General features: G+C 43.3%; 1 protein-coding gene and 1 pseudogene across 7 annotated transcripts in view; both read left to right on the top strand.

Annotated features, from left to right (window-relative positions):
• CIT (citron rho-interacting serine/threonine kinase) overlaps positions 1-16962 on the top strand; it is a 172055-nt gene that overhangs the window by 54368 nt on the left and 100725 nt on the right. For 5 of the 7 annotated variants that reach the window (XM_043901815.1, XM_043901816.1, XM_043901814.1 and 2 more), the window contains exon 10: positions 15744-15927. The exons of 1 other annotated variant lie outside the window; for it this stretch is intronic. In XM_043901815.1, the coding sequence (XP_043757750.1) occupies positions 15744-15927 (184 nt within the window). Of the gene's footprint in view, positions 1-14655; positions 14981-15743; positions 15928-16962 lie in introns of those variants that run through there. One more of the 7 variants, XM_043901817.1, reaches the window with a different exon arrangement.
• Positions 8931-9074, top strand: LOC122695688 (annotated as a pseudogene).

The following is a 16962-nucleotide window of genomic DNA, read 5'->3' as shown; positions in this document are numbered from 1 at the left end:
TCTACACAGGAGATTGTCCTTTGATGAAAGAAACATTAGCCTTTCTGCTAGTTCACCCTCAATTCTTCTTTTTCTTGTTATAACCAAGGAAAGGAAGTAATGCTTAACACAGCAGGTAATAATCTTCTAAAACTCATTATCTCAAGAGGTGGTCCGGGCAGGATATATAAATGCAGTTTCAGAAGGGTCTGGGAAAATGGATGAGTGACAGAATTGGGAGTGGTTACTGGGAGAAACTAGGACATGCCCTATCTGTGACCCCTGAGGTTAGATGGAGCATTTCGTCATTTGGAGCATTTAGGTCCTACCTCTTGGACTTGTTGTGGGCAACGATGTGCGAACCAAGAATCTGACCTAGTTCAGGGATATTTGTTCTCCTGGCAAGTCAAGAGCGCTCTGCCACACTCATGGGTCACTGTGCACCTCCTACCTTGATGTTTCATTCCGCGCCGCACATGATCAGATATAAAGTTGAGTTTCTAGCTGCTGCTTCTTATTTCAAGGCTACTTTCCAAGTTTCAGGATTGGGCTTCTTAAGGATGCTAGCTGCCCTGGGCTGTGCAATTCCAGTGATGTTTCAGGTATTGGGCAGGAGTCTGATTGTGCCCTCTGCCTGATTTTCTGGGCTTCCGGAATGCGGAAGCCAATCAGTCCGCCTCCTTCCTGCCTTTGGGGTTATGCTTGCCTTTCCTGACATCAGGCACCTGCTCTGTCAATGGCAGAGTTGTACTGTCGTGTGTGCCCTTCTCCTTACGTGTTTTTAATATCTTCCCCCAGAGACATAGTGATGTAAACAGAACCAGCACACTTACACCTTTCGTCCAAACCCACCACGTCTCAACAGTGAGAAATGCATAATGAGAGTGTTGACTCTGGATCGTTTCTTAGAACCTCTAAAGCTAATGCTCTAGAGAACTTGTTTTTATCTGTTGCTTATGACACAGGCTTCTTTTTTTGAGTCATCTTCATTTTACTCTTCTCAGAAAGGCACAGTTCTTGTAGAATTACTTTTGAGTTTCCAGGTTCTTAGCGTTTGTCACAGAAAGTACATTTCATTTCTATCCAGTAGTGACTCAGTGGTGGTCCAGTGCTGATCAGCCCTGAGATAGTCCCCTGACAAAGAGGTCTCCGTTGTTGATCATTATTCACTACCTGGCACCTAATGGCCATCACAGAATGTGCAGGTGTACAATCCTTTGATTACTCCATAAGCCTAAGGGATGAAGGCCTTTGGTTTAAAGGAAAAGTATTCTAAGACTTCCTATCCTTGGGTGAAATTCTTACGTGTTTTTGTGTATAGAAATCAGCACCACGAGACTTCACTGGGTATTTTACCCCAGTCCTGCAGTCTGATAGGAAATACTGGTTAAGTAGCAAGTGTTCTGTGCCAACTACCAAGTATTTAAGTATATATTACACTATGTTACTTTAAAACAGTTCAAAGAAAAGGATTATTGTACCCATTCTACAGGTATGGACACAGTGGTAACTTGTCCCAGATCATATAGCAAGTGAGAGAGAGGGTCTGGATTTGGGTTGAGGTCTAGGTGATTCTAGAGCCCTTTCTACTTTCTGCAATACCATGCATGCTTTATGATAGATAGTTGTTATTAATGATGTTTATGGTGATGACAAATAGTACCACTCTGTAGTCTCTGTGTCTGTTCAAGCACATTTGGAATTTGTAGTCGTTTTGAATCTACAGGATTCATCCTGATATTTGAGTGCTGTGTGCTGTATGTTAGGTGCTGTAGCTCTGTGGATGAATAAATCTCGATACAGCCCAGCCTTCAGTGAGCTTACAGTCTACATTATACGTCCCTTGCTTAAATAGAGCTGTAGTCTTGTTTAAATTGCCATTCCTCAAAATGGTAGAGTTTGGGAATTTCCTGGCAGTCCAGTGGTTAGGACTCTGTGCTTTCACTGCTGAGGACCTGGGTTCAGTCCCTAGTGGGGGAACTAAGACCCTACAAGCTGCATGGCGTGGCCAAAAAAAAAAAGGGTAGAATGCTTTTAATGCTTAGTAGGTCACCCACTGGCTTACTGAACCACGTGTACTTGGTCTTAAACAAAATGTAGACTGTGACCCGGTGACCCCTTGCCCACATAGAGCATCCTGTTGTTTCTGTGAATTTATTACCACCACTGCCCCACCCCTTGCCTCAGATCTAGCCTGGGAAAGGACCGTGTTGGATCGATGACCCACTTCTAAAATTATGATTTGTAGTCTCCAGGTGAATTGAGAGCACTTGATTCATGTTTTCTGTTTATTTGAGGTTATGTGGTTTCTCAACCTCAGCATTGTTCATGTTTAGGAGCAGATAATTATTTGTTTGGGGACTGTTACGTGAATTGCAGAATGTTTAGCAGCACCCCTGGCGTTTACCCGCAGATTCCAGTAGGACTCTGTGTCTTTTGATAACCCAACATGTCTCCAGACATTTGCCAGTGTCCCTTGTTGGGGGGTGGGGGAGCAGTACAAGCGTCCCAGTAGAGAACCATTGTTTTAGAAGAATTGGTCAGATTGTTACCAGGGGAGAGAACATCACAGTAAATAGAGTCATTCAAGACTGCCATTGCTAACCGGCAGTGGAACCGTAGCCTGGGGTCAGGGGGACCCTGCTGTGTCGAGTGTGGTCCACGGACCAGTAGCATCATCATCATCATCGCCAACATCATCTGGGAGCTTGTTAGAGTTGCAGAGGCTCAGACTCCCCTCCACCCCAGACCTGCTGAGTCAGAAACTGCACTTCAATAAGATCCTGAGAAATAAGATTCCTGTGTGTAGCATCTGTGAAGCTCTGCGAGAGGAGAAAATGAGATCTGTCAGCCTTAGTTTCTTGCTCATCTTGGCAGAGTCCTCCTTGCTTTGTCCTCTGGGCTGAGGGTAAGGGGAGGCTGCTTTTTGGCTAAGAACTTTCCCAGGCGGATGGAACTGCTTGGAAACGCAGGATTTTAGGCTCTGCTTTTGAGGAATTTAAAGCTTTTCTTTCAGATGGACTTTATATCTTTCATATTTTTCAAGATGGTGGTTTAACGTAATCTCTTCCTGCTGATGGCAAATAGATAGTTGTAATAAAGGCATTTGTATGCCTTCTATATCCCCCCACCACTCTCTGCATTACTGTTGTCTTATATTTACTTTTTTTCCTTAATTGAAGTGTAGTTGGTTTGCATTATATTGTGTTGGTTTCAGGTGTACAACATAGTGATTCAGTATTTTTGCAGATTGTATTCCATTATAGGTTATTTACAAGATAATGGGCATAACTATATTTATTAAGGATGGACTTTTCCTTTTTCAATACTTTTTAGGTGTGTATTATGACCCTTTATTGAGCACCTACTATGTACCTGGGGGCCCTGCAAGGCACACTGTGCATATTGTCCTCCTAAAATCTCTGTGAGGCCCGGTGCTATGTTTGGTCCCACAGTACAGATGAGAATACTGAGGCCTGAAGAGACGAAGCCTCTTGGTAAAGGTCATGGAACTAGTAGTTGGCAGTGACAAGAGCCTAACTTGGGTTTCCCTGACTCCAGATTCACTTTACTTTTTAAAAATTTATTTGAAAAAGTCCATGATAAAAAAAAAAATTCAAGCAATGCAGAAGGTTAAACAATTAAAAAAAAAAAAGTCACCTACCCTCCCCATGCCCAGTGCCTCTCTCTAAAGTGAACCATTATTATCAGTTTCTTGTATAACTTTCCAGAATATTCTGTATGCTAATACAAACACCAATATAGTCTGCACTCTTAACGGCATTGTTGTACCGCCTCCTAAGAATTCAGGAATTTTTATTGTTAGGCTGTTTTCCTGCATCGTTGAAAAAAATGAAGAAGGCTTTGTACAATCCCACCGTGTTGATGCTTTGAATTCAAGCTGTCCTGACATTGATTTCTGATGAGCAGTTCTCTCTTCTCAAAAGAACACCCCTTATGATTTTGACATGAATATTTCATTTATTTATTTTGGTTTTCTGCTTTTAGAATAACATTATCTCAGTAACTTGTCCGTTTGTGTGTGTGTTTTAAAGGTTTGCTTGTTTGGAGTTTTCTATCATTTTAAGCAGGTATCTGGCCAGATTTTGTTTTTTTCAGCTAATTTGTGGAGGACAGTAGCTGTGTGTTTCTCCATTAGCCTTGGTTGGCCTTTAAGTGTGTCTCCCTGTTAGATACCCATGCAGTCACTTGGGGGCTGGAGGAAATGAGGAAGGGGAGCTGGGGGGTGTTTAGCTGATCAGCATGAGGGAGAAGAGAGGAGAATGGCAGGGAGATGGTATAGTGATGGCAGGAGCTCAGCCTTCTAGACAAGAGTACATGGGCAACACCTGCTAAAACTTCAAAAAGGAGTAATTGAGACATGTGGTCAGTGGCTCTTACAGGTGAGTATTTATATGTCTTGGGGATTTTTTTTTTTTTAAGAATAAATTATTCGTAGGAGAAAATAGGGTAAAAAGAGCTAAGTGCAGGGAATTTGCTGATCGTCCAGTGGTTAGGACTCTACTTTCACTGCTGGGTCCTGTGTTTAATCCCTGGTCAAGACACTAAGATCCTGCAAACCATTCTTTGTGGCCAAAAAAGAAAAAACTAAACTCATATGGATTAAGGTCATAGGGTCTTCCCCCTCTAGTTTGAATTTAGAAGCTACCTCTAGAGATGTTAAAAATATGTATGTAATATTCTACTTTATTTCAAGATAAATTGAGATGGCTTACTTTAGAGATGATTGCAATACTAAAATGATAAAAATAAATGAGAAATCTGGATGAAGTGAGTATCAAAGTAGGGAAATAGAGGCAGGGTTAATAGTAAAAACCAATAAGCTCTGGTTAAATTGCCAGCCAGGGGTGGATTTGGGATCCTTAGCCTCCTAGTGGCCAAATTAAAATGGAGAATATGGACAGTTTTAAGAGGCTCAGTCCTGTGAGAAAAAAAATCCAGAATATGTTCAGAGAAGACTCAGTTTTCTGGTACTGAGTCCTGAGGAGTTTCAATATGGGGTTCCCCAAAATGAGACCCCTTGTGATGTGGTGGCGCTGGGGATTTCCCTGGGATCGCTTCTTATGGTGCCTCTTAGTGTAAGCCAGTGCTGCAGTGCTGAATCTCACTTCAGAAAGTCATTTCTAAATGAGGCAAATTCATGCCTTTCCTGGGAGAAGATGAGAAAAGGGAAATAGATTTGTTAGAGAGCCCGTAAATTGGAGTACTGAACTCTTATTAATTTCTTACTTGCTTGGAAGATTTTCCAGGAAACATGGAAATGATTTTGGCCAAAGATTCAAAATTATATTAAACATCTGGGACTCTACTCATCAGTCAACTTTGCAGTCAGTTCTATGAAGTGCAGCAATTGCATTTACGCTCATTTTCCAAGGGCAAAGTTCAGATAGCACTAAAGAGGGGGGTTGGCAGGAGTCAAAAGAGATCAGAACTGAAGGACACAGAGTAGGAGGTCCAGGTGGCTCATGATGTCTGAGGGTTTGGAAATAATTTTCAGTGTCTTCACTTCAGAAAAGAAGTATGACTGACTCTTTGGTTCCTGGGGATGTCCTTCAAAATTCTGACTAACAAAGGATACACACAAAGAACTGATAGCCACACAGAAACCAAAATAAAGGAACACATTTGTTTCTTTGCTTCTTCTATAGGGCTGATGGTGGGTGGTGTTTTTCCATCGCCCATAAACTGGAAAGTAGCGGACTTTTTTGGCAAGAATATCTGGTAGATGGGCTTCTCCTGGCTTAAAATGGGATAATAATAAGTATCAAAAAGACTACAGTGGCTTGAAACACATCCAATCATGAGTTCATACTGGCAACTGAAAAAAGAAATCTCATTGGTCACTTCTGGCAGTTGCTAAGGCACACCCCTCCTCTCACCCCAACTCTGAATGTTGCTAAGTGTAGGGAAAGATGGGCTTCCCAGGTGGCGCAGTGGAAGGAATCTGCCTGCCAGTGCAGGAGACGCAAGAGACTCAGGTTTGATCCCTGGGTTGGGAAGATTCCTTGGAGTAGGAAATGGCAACCCACTCCAGTATTCTTGCCTGGAAAATCCTGTGGACAGAGGAGCCTGGCAGGGTACAGTCCATGAGGTCACAAGGAGTTGGACACCACCGAGCAACTGAACACACACATAGAGAATGAACCAAGCGTTTATCCTGCCTTCCTGTTTGAACTGTATTCCAGAATTACCAAATTGTTGATGTGCTAGTAAATGTAGAAGGAATGATGAACTTAGAAAAACACCATTTTTCAACTCTTAATGAATTAATGATTCTAGGTAAAGATCATCCATGGCTGCTGAGACATGAAGTGAAAGATGAGAGAGAAGGTCATGGGGAGGGACCAGGCTGATCTCACTGGATCACATGGATCATTCTTAACATCACACAAAGAAAGATAAGCAGACATTGTGTGCCCTTTAATGTCATGGGCTAGTAAGTAGACAACACATCCTGGGAAATATTCTCTCCAAGCGAAATTGAGTATGAATGTGCATGTGGCCCTGGATTTAACTTCCAGTTTCTAGGAAATGGAAGGGGCTTCCCTGGTGGCTTAGATAGTAAAGAATCTGCCTGCAATGCTGGAAACTCGGCTTAGATCCTGGGTTGGAACGATTCCCTGGAGAAGGGAATGGCAACCCACGCTGGTATTCTTGCCTGGAGAATTCCATGGACAGAGGAGCCTGGCAGGATACAGTCCATGGGGTTGCAAAGAGTCAGATATAACTGAGCAGTAATACTTTTTCAACACTCTAGGAAACATGGGCACAGAGAAACATGTCAAATGATGTCACAAGGGTACAACCGACCGAGTCCAGATGGTGAGATTTCTACAGGGATCTTGTGATTCAGTTTCTTAAACCAATAAATACCATTAAAGAAAAAAATAAGGTCAGTGTTTATAGATTGAGGCATACCCACCAAATCAGTGTGTGAACCTTGGTTGGACCCTGATTCAAACAAATCAAATGTAAAGAGATACTTTGGGGACAGCTGGAAAAAATTGAGCACAAACATGGTATTAGATAATGTTAAGGAGTTAATGTAAATTTTGTTGGGTGTGATGAAGGTATTATGGTCATGGTTTTTTTTTTTTTTTTAAGTCCTCATCTGTCAGAGAGTCATGCTTCTCCCCCTAGGGAACATTTAGCAATGTCTGGAGGCATTTTCAGTTGTCACAACTTGTGGTGGTATTGGCATCTAGTGAGTAGAGGTCAGAGACACTGCTAAACACCCTGTGATCACGTGTCAGTCCCCTGCAACAAAGCATTTGCCAATCTCAATGTCAGTAGTGCCACAGTTGAGAAACCCTGAGTTAGGGATATTTGCTACTGTAATTATAGGTGAAATTATTACCAACCAGTGTTTTTCGCCTCCTCAATCAACAGAAATTGATGAAGAGGCCAGATAAGAAATTCAGGCAAGGCTTTAGTGGGGCTCCTGCAGCAGGGAGTGATAACAAGTAGCAGGTTCCCTTGCTTTCTCCCTGAGGGTGATGGGAAGTGAGCTGGTGCCTTGTATAGCGTGAGGGAAGGGGTGTGACCAGGGTTCAGGCTGGCGGAGTGGCTTAGGTGGTTTGCCCACCTCTTCCGTGGTGGTGTGTGCAAGTTGCATGTGCAGTACCCTGCTTTTGTTCCTGGCTCTTCAGAAGTGGCTGCTGGGTTTGGGGTCTTTTTGTATCTTTTTGTCCATAATTTCCTCCAACTGTGCATGCATGCAGTTATTTGTAGTCCTTTACAATTTCTTTGTATTTTATTACTTGAGACTTTTGTCTGGGTGCAAGCACTGCAGCAAAGGGTCCCAGGTTTCAGCCTGTCTCAAAATCGTATGATGTCTGGGGTTTGCTTTTAATAATCAGCAGACGTGCAAATTAAAATAGGGACCAGAGTAGGTGAAATGAAGTGAAATGAGAATATTGTACGTTTTTGAAGGTGTGCAGGAGTTCGTTGTACTTCTGTACCACTTCTGCACATATGAAAATTTAAAAATAGGGCTTCTCTGGTGGCTCAGTGGTAAAGAATTTGCCTGCCAATGCAGGAGACATGTGTTCGACCCTTGGTCCGGGAAGATCCCACGTGCCATAGAGTAACTAACGCCTGGGAACCACAACTACTGGGCCCTCATGCTGCAGTTACTGAAGCCTACACACTCTAGAGCCTGTGCTCTGCAACAAGAGAGGCCACCACAATAAGAAGCCCGTGCACCACAACCAGAGAGTAGCCCCTGCTCGCCACAGCTAGCGAAAAACCCACGCGGCAGTGAAGACCCAGCACAGCCAAAACTAAATAAATAAAATGATTAGATCATTAAAAATGTTGGAGAACTCTCCCCCTACCCCCCAAATGTTGGAGAAAAAGGTAACTACAGAGGTCTTGAGGACAGCAAAGAATGAATCTGATTGGCTGTGTCATTAGGTCTAGGTAATTCAAGGGGAAAGGCGCTGGAAGGGAAAGTTGTTGGGGTCTAGAGCATGGAGGTTCCAGGAAATGGAAACCCATGAATTATTGTTCAGGTATGTTCTGGGTGCCTCCATCTGTGCCCTAAACTGGATGTATCCACACCCAGAGAATTATAGTCTTGACTAGTTACACTCTGAAAAGATTCTCTTTGAGTGTTTCCATCCTATGTAGGTGTTTCACAGGGTTGCTCTATACCTAGACTAGGAGGGAGAGGAGAAGTGTTAGAAGGCTGGTTGAAGTGTGATCCAGAATTGAGAGAAAGCATCTCTAAAAGTGTAGTCTTGTGGGAAAACGTAAGTTGCTGCTTGATAGTAAGCAGCCTATAGGAGCATGACCCTTGAGAAAGGCGAGATTCAGACAGAGTGCACAACTCCATTGAGATCTTATATCTGCCCCCAGAGAGGAAACCTGCTTAGCTGCGGGCAGCCCAGCCCTAGCATCCTTGAGACTGATCAATTAAAGCATACTTCATCACTTCTTGGCCTTTTGGCTAGGATCAAATGTAGTATCTGTTCTTAGCAGATTAAAGCATACTTCAGTGATGCTAAAACTTCCATATTCGTTTTCTTTGAAGATGCCATATTAAAAACTGATCACCAGCCAAGTCAACATTACTAAAAGTCTCTTTATAACTGGGGAGCCAAACATGTCAGATAATTCTTTATCTACTCAAGTCTGTTGGAAGCTAGATCCAGTTTTTCTTCTTTTTGAATTTTGTATACAGTTGTGCTGTCTGGACAAGTTACATCTGACCATTTTCTACTCAGAGGGGTGACAGTGAGGGGGCTTGCCTGAGGCTCCAGGAGATGTTTTCATGGGCTAAATTACTTATATGTATATAGTAGCTAGCTCTTCTTACCTGTCCTCTAATTTATTCTCTTGGTTCATTCCTATGCGATTTCTGATACTGGAAATCTTGCTCTTCTTTCTATTGCAACCTTTTTCTCTTGGAGTTGTTCCCTTTGTAAGAGTCACTCATTGATATTCTTAAAAATCTCTGCTCTTGCATCGGTTGTCACATTTTTGCCATGCCTTCTGTTAATCCATGTCTCCTCTGTTTCTGTTATCACTTCCTTAGTGTAGAATTTGTCATATTAACTATTGTAGACTTGTCCTTTAGAGGTTCCTAGCATCGACCTCTACCAACCATCACTGTTAAAACGATCATATCAGTCTCAGGTGCTGACACCAGCCCAGCACTCTCAAACTCTTTCTAATAATCTCTTCTGTCAATCCAGTCTAGGATTTTCCCCCCTTCAAGGTCCAGCCAGGATTTCACTTGTATTTACTTCCTGGCCTCATTACCCACAGCTTTCTTGGGCTACTGTTCCCTGGCTTTTCTAAAGAAGCACTCATCTCCACTCCAGCCCGTGAAGACACCTTTTAACTAACTCTAGAGAAATAATCACCTCCATGACGCACTCCTGCAGGAACACACAAAATTCACTGTACCCACTTTGGCAATACATGGTGGCCATCACTCTGTTTACGCACTGTCCACTTTTCACAGCCTCATCTTGACCTCTGAATGACACAAATAGCCTCCTCTCCACTTATCTTGCAGTTCTGTCTTCATCATGAAGATAAATACGATCACACTGGTGCCTCAGATTTTAACGAACTAGAAGACAGCTGATTTGGGGATAGTCTTCCTTTTAAATTTAAATGTAGCATCTAATTAATCAATTGAATACTTTTTTTAAGATGTGTGACACCATGCTAGATAGAATGAAGTTGAAAATGTCTTTGATTTACTATCATTGAATGTCCACTGTGTCCCAGGCCCAGTTCTGATTCATTATACCATCACATGATATTTATTTATGTGCCTTTGTCCTGACATTTATGTTGTCTGTTATTCCTCTTCTAACTTTGCCACACACAACTTAGCACCAGTGTCTAACCCATAGTGATAAGTAAAAGTCATGGAAGTTACATGAGCTATATCTAACTAAATTCAGGTTTTTGTTTTTAATGTGCCAATTCTTCATGACTAAATTGAGTATTCTATAGTTTCCTGTAGTGGCATATGGCATGAAATAGCCTATTAGGTCTAAGAAATTATCCCACATCTAAGGTTCTTAGTCATTCATTACTTTCACAATATAGATATGAAACCTTGAATTGGGACAGACAGGTAACTGTTCTAGGTGGTTGGTGTGTAATGGTGTCTTCTTTCCCCTCATGGAGCTTGTGTCCAGTGGGAAAAGCAGATGATCAACACTAAACCGAAATGAGAAAAATCTTTTGCATTTTTAATATTAATGTTTTATTTTGGTATGCTGGAAGTTAAAAGTTTAAATGGGATAAATGGAGCTCAGTGGGATATGTTAGAAAGAAGTAGGGTCAAGGGGATGAATCCATTTACCTTTTCATGTTTTTTTTTTTTTTAATTCGTGAATGTTTTTGAAGGTAATACACCCCGCCCCCAGCTTCTAATGAATGTCAAGTTTTTAAAAAGAGGATTTATAGGAGAGAGATTAACTACAGTTCTTAAAATAGCTCTTTGTTTCTGAAAGCCTTGTTCTGCCATCTTATAACTGGGTGGCGGTGGGAGGGGGGCCCTCCAGAACGTACTTGTGTAGCCCCTGCCACTAAAGAGAATGTGCCCTGATGTGACCTCAAGCATAGGCTGACTTATTTAAAAAATATATAGGGAAAACTTCATCCTGTTTTTTTAGTGGCTCTTACCAACAAACAGATCTTAATATAGGACTTCTTATTGGCCATTATTAAATGTAGTGAGCATGGGCAGTGGGGGTGAATTGATGATTGCTCTGTCAGGAAATATTAATATAAGTACTCATTAACATATTTTTCAGACAGAACAATCTCTACTTTTAAAGCCTCTTCATTTAACTCAAACATACAGTAGCTTCTTCACGGCCTGTATTATGCCAGGTGCTCTCTTTGAAAGAGTTATTTTCTAATTGTTTAATTATGTATCTATTCAACATGTATTTATTGTGTATCTGCTCAGTGCCTGGCACTGTGCTGTGTTCTTAGGTACATTGTATACTTCCATCAATGTAGATACAAATCCAGTGATTTCACTGACCAATGAATACCTTTTTAAAGCAACAAAATCATTTTGTATGAGGATCAAAAAAAAGGGACTTTTTCCAATAGGTATAGGAAAGAGGAGAATTAGCCCCTCCCCGCAATATGTATGTGTCTGACTCTTTGCGACTCCGTGGACTGCAGCTTGCCAGGCTCCTCTGTCCATGTGGATTCCCCAGGCAAGAATACTGGAGTGGGTTGCCATTCTCTTCTCCAGGGGCTCTTCCCCACCCAGGGATCGAACCCAGGTCTCCCGCTTTGCAGGTGGATTTTTTACCACTGAGCCACCAGGGAAGTCTGATATAGATGTGGTCATATACTTGGTAGTCTTCAGTGTATACAGTGTCTTAAAATCTGTCATCCAGATATTGAGCTAGTTCTCTGTTCTTTCTGATGCTCATATTAGAGGTGCATTGAACCTTCTCGTTCTTCTTCTCCTGTCTCTTTGTCTCTGTGTATTGCATTCTATATGAGCACTTTTCCAACTGTCGTGTTCTTGCAGATCACTTGGGGATCTTGTTAGAATGCAAGTGTTCATTCATGAGTCATGGTGTAAGCCCTGTGATTCTTTATTTCTAACTAACTCCCTGATGATGCTGTCAGTCTACAGATCACACCTATGAAACATGGTTCCTTGTGATTTCCTCAGGTCCTACTGCTAGTTCACTAATTTTCTCTTTAGCTGTGTCTGTTTAACAGTGAGTTTCAAACCTTAAATTCAGCAATCATATTTTTCATTTTTAGAAGTTTCAAAAATGTGCTTTGTCTTTTCTTTAGCATATCTTGTTCTTTTTTTAGAATTTTTGCTCATTTATCTTGGTAATGAATGAAAATTTATTTTATGGTCCATTTTAGATTGTTCTCTTATCTTCAGTTTTTGGGGGGTTAATTCTCCCATTTCTTGTATCTGCTGATGCTCCTTCATGGTATTTTGGGTGGTTTCTTTTTCCTTGTTATGTGTAGTTACTGATATTTACTTTTTTATTGTGGATTCATTTCTAGTTGAGAGAGTATGTGGTGTGTGTGTGTGTGTATGTATGTATGGGAATGAAAGAGAGAGAGGAGGAATCTTGCCTTCTGGGTTGTGTCCTGGGTTGTGAATGTGGCCCTTCAAATATTTCTCCATGTAATCTGCCAGTACCCTAAGGGATCATGGACCAATACTGGTGATAATGTCTTGGCTTACAGTTCCCACACCATGTAGGGTACTGTAAATACAGACACCCTCCCTGGGGCTACGGTTTTAATAGCTATGCTGTTTCTTTCCCCCTAAAGGGCTCTGGACAAGGGTGAACATCCATCATTTTCTGGTGTGTTGAGAATTTCCATTTCTCCCACTTCTCTTTGGCTTGAGGCTATGATACTTTTCCCTGTCCAAATGTGGCTCCCAGAAGCCCCTCTTTTCAGCATTTCCCGTTTTAGCCAACTGACTACCTGTCTAAAGGCTGACGTTCTTGGCTTTTCATCTGTCCTGTGAATTTCTCACCTGTTACCAGAGGGGGTATTTCATGTTGACTTCTCCCTCATATTGAAGCTTCCCTGGCCCTTGATCTAATCTTAACTACACAGACTAGCCTTGAGCCTGGTGGAGTTTAAAGAGGGATCTTATTTCATAGTACAGAATTTCTCAGTTGTAATTGTTTCACAGAGGGTGACTCCTGCCCCTATATTAATCATACTCCTCACTCAGAAATTCTATTTCAGTCTCTCAAAGATAAATTAGTATATAGTAGAAAGGGAATTAAACTTCTGCTAAGAATGAGATGAAATGATGAACACAAACATGTGTGAGTGTGTCCGTGCCTTGGGCAGAGAGAAGCATACTCAACACAGATTCTGCTGTTTCCCACTAGCCTTGTAACCATGGGGTCTGTCACAAACATCTGTGTCATGTGGGCAATAATAACAGCAGGTAGTCTGTATGGAGTGTTTATTACATACAAAAAACTGTGTCAGTAACACTTTATATAGATTTCTTTCACTTAAACCTCCTAGCAGCCCTTTGAGGGAGTTTTCTCTATGTTGAAACTGAGGGTCAGAGAGGTTAAGGGACTTTGTTTCCCAAGGTCACAGTGCTGGTAAGTGGTAGAGCTGGGGTTTGAACCCACTTAGTCAAAGTATGCTGAAACTCCAATACTTTGGCCACCTCATGCGAAGAGTTGACTCATTGGAAAAGACCCTGATGCTGGGAGGGATTGGGGGCAGGAGGAGAAGGGGATGACAGAGGATGAGATGGCTGGATGGCATCACTGACTCGATGGGCATGAGTTTGAGTAAACTCCGGGAGTTGGTGATGGACAGGGAGGCCTGGCGTGCTGTGATTCATGGGGTCGCAAAGAGTCGGACACGACTGAGCAACTGAACTGACTGAGTCAAAGTATGTGCCACCAACCATGATGCCTCCATATTAATATCATCTACAAATCTCTCTCCATATATTTCCTCAGTCTTTATCTGAGTTTCCTTATTTTGGGATGGGACACTTTTTTGTCCTCATGAAATATAATTTCCATTAAAAAGTGTTTTGTATGTGTTTTTTGTTTTTTTTTTTCTCCTTCAATAAAAGATATTGGGTAATGGAAATCCAATTGGATTTGAGCCCATGTTGATGGAAAGTACATATGGGAGGGGGCTGAAGCATTCAATGATTTTTCTTTCCATCACCTAATTTTTAAAGTATTAAGCAAGTAGGTTCTGACATTAACAGGGAAGATTTAAATTCTCTAAGAGCTTGGTGGTGTTAAATAATTTTCTGGAAGTGCACATATTACGTTTTCAGTCTCCTACCACATCTCAGTGCACCTGAAGCTCTGAGAATGTTCTTTTTGCATTTCCTGGGAGCTGCCAGACCTCCTCATTCTGTCTTCATCTCCTCCCCACTCCACATCCCTTCACTACTCCATCTCCTTCCCGATGCTGCCTGCTGCTTCTGATGTTGTTGTTGTCACTGGGGAACTTTGGAAACAGCCAGATTCTTTGGAGTCTGTAAGTGGAAAACAGACTGCTGCTCCTATCTGGCACTGAGCTTTGTCTAGAAAACAAGGAGTTAAAAAAGAAGCCTGGTCCAGGGAAGGGCTGTGACAACTGTCCTAGGGGGCGCTCTCGAGAGCTCTGGCCGTGACTCATGCTGCTCTGTCACTCAGATCAGCATTGGCCCCTGCCACGCAGGCAGCCAGGTGGGGTTACCGCCAGAGCAGGCAGAGCGGGGAGCATGAAGCCTGCACTGCGGGGGATGTGATGCCCAGCTCGCCTGCTCACCCAGCCTGCCTACCACAGACGCTTCAGCCTGCAGCCATGGTAACGCTTCTGGCTGGCTGTACCCCCAGGAGCCCACCACAATGGGCAGCCTCCTGGTGACTGATGGACCAGTGTCCACCTCCCCGACTGAGAGAGCTTAGTAGGTCCGCAGGAAGCGGAGAAGATGTAGGACGTTCCTAGCTGGGAGTCATGCCTTAACGAGGTAGGACGCAGCTGTCCATCCACACTGTCAGCACGCAGGGGTGCTGTACATCACTGGGAAGAACTTTATTTGGCTGGCATTTCATTATGCTGATTAAACTGCGGTGGATTCATGGGGTGTGATCGAGTTGGGAAGGAGGGATAATGAACTTAAAAAAAAAAAAAGTGGTCCATAAGAGCTGCGAGTATACTCATCCGGATATGAATGGGCTAGACTGCAGTGCTCTCCTCACACTAGTTACATACCTCTCAAACCCCCTCTCCTGCCCCTCCTTCCTCTCACTCTGGCTAATCCATAAAATGTAGAAACTCTACCTTATCCCAGTGATTAGCACTAAGTGTGAACGATTTAGATCTATCTGGAAGAGGGAATAAATAGGTTTAGGTTCATCTGGCATGCCAGCACCAGCCAGCTGATGCTCCGTAGCAGCCTTCTGGAAATATCAGCAACGAGTTCCCCAAGAAGTGCTTTCTTCCCGTTCTACCAAGTGACCTGTTTGAGTTCACCCTTCAGTTTCTCCCGGCAGGAAGGCAGCCCGTCTGCGGGTTGGTGGCCATGTTGGCAGGGAAGGGGTTAAGCTCTTGTTGCTGTAAAGCGGAGCAGAGGCTGGGTCTGCCTGTGTGTGAGCGAGATTGAAAGCAGGCGCTGCAGTGCCATCAGGATCGCCGAAGGAGTGAGACGATTTTCTTCTCCGCAACAGTGTTGAATCCGTCTGAATTTTTCTCCCCCCCCAACCCCTTCTTCTTGTTTTTTCTTTAACCAGCTCCTCCCCCCTTCGTTCCCACCCTCAAGTCTGATGATGACACCTCCAATTTTGATGAACCAGAGAAGAATTCGTGGGTTTCATCCTCTCCGTGCCAGCTGAACCCCTCAGGTTTCTCGGGTGAAGAACTGCCATTTGTGGGGTTTTCGTATAGCAAGGCACTGGGAATTCTTGGTAGATCTGAGTAAGTGAAATTTTGACTTTTCTAAGGGACCTGCATTGATACAAGGCATAGAGCCCAAAGGTGGTGGTGGTGGCGGCAGGGTGGGGGGAGTGTGGTGGAGGAAAACTGTTAATCAACCTGCATTTGAAGAGCAATTTACCTGGTTGGGCTTTGGTGGGATAGACCGTTCATATTCTCATTTTCCTGCGTTTAAAGGTACCTCTTCCTGTTCATAGCATCGTAATTGTCAATTGGGTACTTTGGGTTAGTTTTTCAGTCTTTGGTCTTCTTTAGAGGGGAGGAGGCAGTGGGAGATACCTAGCAGTGCAGATCCTCGGTGAAGGGAGAAATGTACAGGGCTGAGCTGAGCTGTCTGTTTATCCATCTGTGTATCCCTCTGTCTCTCAGGTGGGTAGATGGAGGTTGCTATCTTGGCAGGGTTGAAAGAATCCTAAAATCTGTTTCTCATGAGGTAAGGGTTAGCTGAGCTGCAAGTGGCTGTACGAAAGCCCTGACGGAGGGATGGTGCTCAGCTCGGCTCAAAGTCTGCTGCAAGATCCAGGATCTGCCAGCTGAGCCTCTGAGCCAGCAAAGCACTGGTGGCCAGAGGGAGCCCCGTTACCGTGAGCCACCGGGCGGGCGTGTGATGTAGCCGAGTCATTGATTCACAGAAGCTGGGCTTCACCGGGGAGAAAACAGACCAGGAGACTAGGAAATGGAAGTATAAATATCACTGTCAGCCTCTTGACACGATTGCTCTTTCTCCATTCTTGAAAAAGCTAATGAAAAATGTGTTAGTCCAGCGCTTGGCAGTTGGAGACAGCGGGCGGGGGTCCCTGGCTTCCAGCCTCCTGGATATTTGTCAGAAATACAGTAGCTTCTGTGGATGTCAGAGCTCAATGTCTTGCTTCGTTCTCATGATCTGATGACATTTTGTGTTCAGGGGTGTGAGTTCCCCTGGAAGGTCTTGAACCAGATTGTGTTATGCGCCCTGAAGCCCCAGCTCCCTCACTTGGAGGCTCTTGGAGTAATGTTGGGTGATCAGTGGCTGCCCAC

Source organism: Cervus elaphus, chromosome 5 (assembly GCF_910594005.1).
Source record: "Cervus elaphus chromosome 5, mCerEla1.1, whole genome shotgun sequence".
Lineage (NCBI taxonomy): Eukaryota > Metazoa > Chordata > Mammalia > Artiodactyla > Cervidae > Cervus > Cervus elaphus.
The sequence above is the reverse complement of the archived record's forward strand: the minus strand, read 5'-3'. Positions and strand labels throughout refer to the sequence as shown.